General features: G+C 40.4%; 1 protein-coding gene across 1 annotated transcript; it reads left to right on the top strand.

Moving 5' to 3' along the window:
* Nucleotides 1–1,026: 1,026 nt before the first annotated feature.
* Nucleotides 1,027–1,617, top strand: LOC149164070 (uncharacterized). Its single transcript, XM_089429359.1, has one exon. The coding sequence runs from the start codon at nucleotides 1,027–1,029 to the stop codon at nucleotides 1,615–1,617; it is 591 nt and encodes a 196-aa protein (XP_089285485.1).
* The last annotated feature ends 1,785 nt before the right edge of the window (nucleotides 1,618–3,402 follow it).

The following is a 3,402-nucleotide window of genomic DNA, read 5'->3' as shown; positions in this document are numbered from 1 at the left end:
TTCGTCAAGGTGGCTGATACAACAAAAAAAGGAAGGTACATCTCTTATGCTAGGATATGTGTGTACATGAACATCACTAAGCCCCTCCCTGATTGCATAGAAGTAGAATACCATGATGAAGTATGGCAACAACCCATCGATTATGAGCATATACCGTTCCAGTGCAGGAGGTGTCATGAATACGGCCATCTTGTTAGATCCTGCCCACTGAATACCTCAAAGAATTTTCCCATGAAACAAAAATACAGAAGAATCAAGCAAAGAAAAGGAAGAGGGATTCCAGGATGTCCAAAGAAGGAAAAAGAATCAAAAAGCACTAGACAACCGTAAACAACCATTGAAGGAAAAGGAGAAGGAAAACCAGAATATATATGCAATTCTACAAGAGGAAGAAATAGAAGGAACAATAGAGGAAAATGAAGAAGAGCCAAAAGAACCATACCAGAAAGACAAAGGAAAAGAGCAAGTAATGGAAATCACAGAAGAAGAGAGGGAGGTGGAAATCAGCAAGGAGCAAACAGAGCAAACTCAGATGGAGATAGACACTCAAAAGAAAAATATAGTGAAGAGGAACAAGTAATGAAAAGATTATTACAGGAATGGCGACATCTGGATGAAAGATTCATACTGGAAGACCAGAAACAACTCTACAAGGAATTGTTCCAACAGTACAAATTGAAAAGAGGTACGTTGGTGGCACCTCAACCAATGCATCTTAGATCACAAGGGGGTCAAGGATCGGAGATGGGAGCAACAGGAAAAGTACGAAAAAAATGAGGCACGAGACCTATGAGTGAATCCATACAAATGGTAGGGGAGATGCTAGTTAACTCAGGCTGAGTGGTGCCATTATTAGAGGTGTTTCACCAACCCACCAAACTATTGAAATGATAATCACGACCTGGAATATAAGGGGTCTGAATAGTAAGTGGAACCATAGATATCTAAAAGACAGATTGGAAAAAGACAAACCCAGGGTTATGCTATTACAAGAAACTAAGATTAGTGAAAAAAATGAAAGAGATTATGGGGAACTTCAAACCTAGGTATGATGTAGTAGGTCAAGATATTGTAGGAAGCACAGGAGGTATGGAAATTCTTTGGAACCCAGAGGAAGTCCGATTTGATGATTGGATCAACATGCCACGAATACTATCAGGTAAATTCAGCAATTTGGGATCACAAGAATGGATTCTGCTCACAGGAGTTTACGGTCCACACATAACAGGAGAGAGGAAAAATTTCATGGATAACATGATAAAAGTGAGAAGTTTGTATCAGAATACCCCCTGGATAATAGGAGGAGACTTTAATATGATAAAAGATTTAAATGAAAAAAGAGGTGGAATATGTAGGGAGGATGTCGATATGGAAATGTTTGGGGATTTCATAAACAATCAAAGAATGGTGGATCTTCCAACAATCAATGGAGTTTATACTTGGAACAACAGAAGAGGAGGTAGACATCAAATTGCATCCAGACTAGACAGGTTCTTAATATCGGAAGAGATAGTAAGCAGAGACATTTTCATGGAGGCAATGATACTCCCAGGAATGGGATCAGACCATTGGCCGGTAAGATTGGAGATTGATCTTAAAGCAAGCCCCAAAAGGTGACCCTTCAGATTTGAAGCATTTTGGCTCAGGGACCCAAAACTCATTAGAAAAATGGAGGAATGGTGGACAAAGAGTGAACAAAGGGGTAGAAATAGAATGCAAACGTTTCAACGTAAGCTGAAGGAACTAAAGCAAAACATTAAGAGATGGAATCAACAGGAATTTGGAAACATCCTAAGGGAACAATAGCAGCTGACTTAGAAGATGGAAGCAATACAACAAGAAATCATAAGAGATGGGAGAAGCCAAGCCCTAGAAGTGGAAGAAGGCAGAATAGTCAGTCAACTAGAGGAACGAAGGAAGCAAGAAGAAATATTGTGGAGGCAAAAGTCAAGAGTGAATTGGCTGCAAGAAGGTGAAAAAAACACTAGATTTTTCCATAAAGAAATGATCCAACATCGGCAGAGCAATAGAATCTTCTCTTTGAAGAATGAAGTAGGGGAAAGGAAAACCCAACATGAGGAAATGGAGGAGACCTTGGTGAATTACTACAAAAACCTCCTAACGGAACCTCAAGTGGATAGACAGGAGGCTGTCCATCGAATATGTCATGAGATCCCAAGGAAAATATCTAGAGAACAAAATCTTGCCATAATGAGAGCAGTCACGATAGATGAAGTAGAGGAAGTGGTAAAAGGGCTCAAGAAAAACAAGGCCCCAAGACCAGATGGCTTCACAGCGGAATTTTACCAAGCAGCTTGGAATTTTATTGGCAAGGACATCGTAGCAGTGGTAGAAGAATCCAGGAGGAACCAAAAGGTATGTCCTGGTCTCAATGCTACTCTCCTCACCCTCATCCCTAAATCTGCTCAGTCTGATGAACCTAAGGGTTTCAGACCGATTGCTCTATGTAATGTTATTTACAAAATTATTTCCACAATAATTGCTAAGAGACTGAAACCGGTTTTATCTAGCATCATATCTCCTGAAAAAACAGGCTTTGTTGAGGGAAGACAGATTCTAGATGGGCTGATTGTATCCCAGGAGGTGGTACATTCGTTAAAAACCAAAAAAATGGCAAGGGTGATGTTCAAACTCGATTTATCCAAAGCATATGACAGATTGAATTGGGAATACCTAAGGCAAGTAATGGAAGCTTTTGGGTTCTCTAGAAGATGTGTAGATTGGATCTCAGCAATGATATCCACACCGGTTTTCTCAATCCTCCTAAATGGGACCCCGACACACACCTTCAATGCCTCAAGAGGGCTAAGACAGGGAGACCCTCTTTCGCCCTTCCTCTTTATTATAGCAGTCGAAGGTCTAGGAAGGTATATTAAAAAAGAAGTGCAGACGAATAAAATCAAAGGAATCAGGGCATGGGGGAATGATCTCCCTATCACCCACCAACAATTCATGGATGACATAATGCTATTTTGCCAGGCATCATTAAAGGAAGTTAAAAGGATGAGGACTATACTGGAATTGTTTATGGAAGCCTCGGGTACTCAGATCAACAAAGAGAAATCTAGTGCTTACTTTTTTAACACACCAGCCTCAGTCAAAGCCTTTCTATCAAGATTGATGGGCTTCCGGGTGGAAGAGCTCCCAACCAAGTACCTAGGTATCCAATTGTCAAACAACTCTTTAAAGCTAGCTAATTGGCAGTACACCTTACAGAAGTTACAAAGAAGGATAAATAACTGGGCATTCCGGTCTTTGAACCTGGCAGGAAGAATAGTCCTTGTTAAAGCAGTTCTCCAATCCATACCAATATACCAACTCTCGGCGATGGCAGCACTGAAAGGAGCTTGCAATAAAATGGTAGAAATAATGAAGAAATTT

This window comes from Pinus tabuliformis, chromosome 5_1 (genome assembly GCF_031772625.1).
Source record: "Pinus tabuliformis cultivar Carrire ecotype Pingquan chromosome 5_1, CPIR1, whole genome shotgun sequence".
Taxonomy (NCBI): Eukaryota; Viridiplantae; Streptophyta; class Pinopsida; order Pinales; family Pinaceae; genus Pinus; species Pinus tabuliformis.
This window is presented reverse-complemented; position numbering and strand designations above follow the sequence as displayed.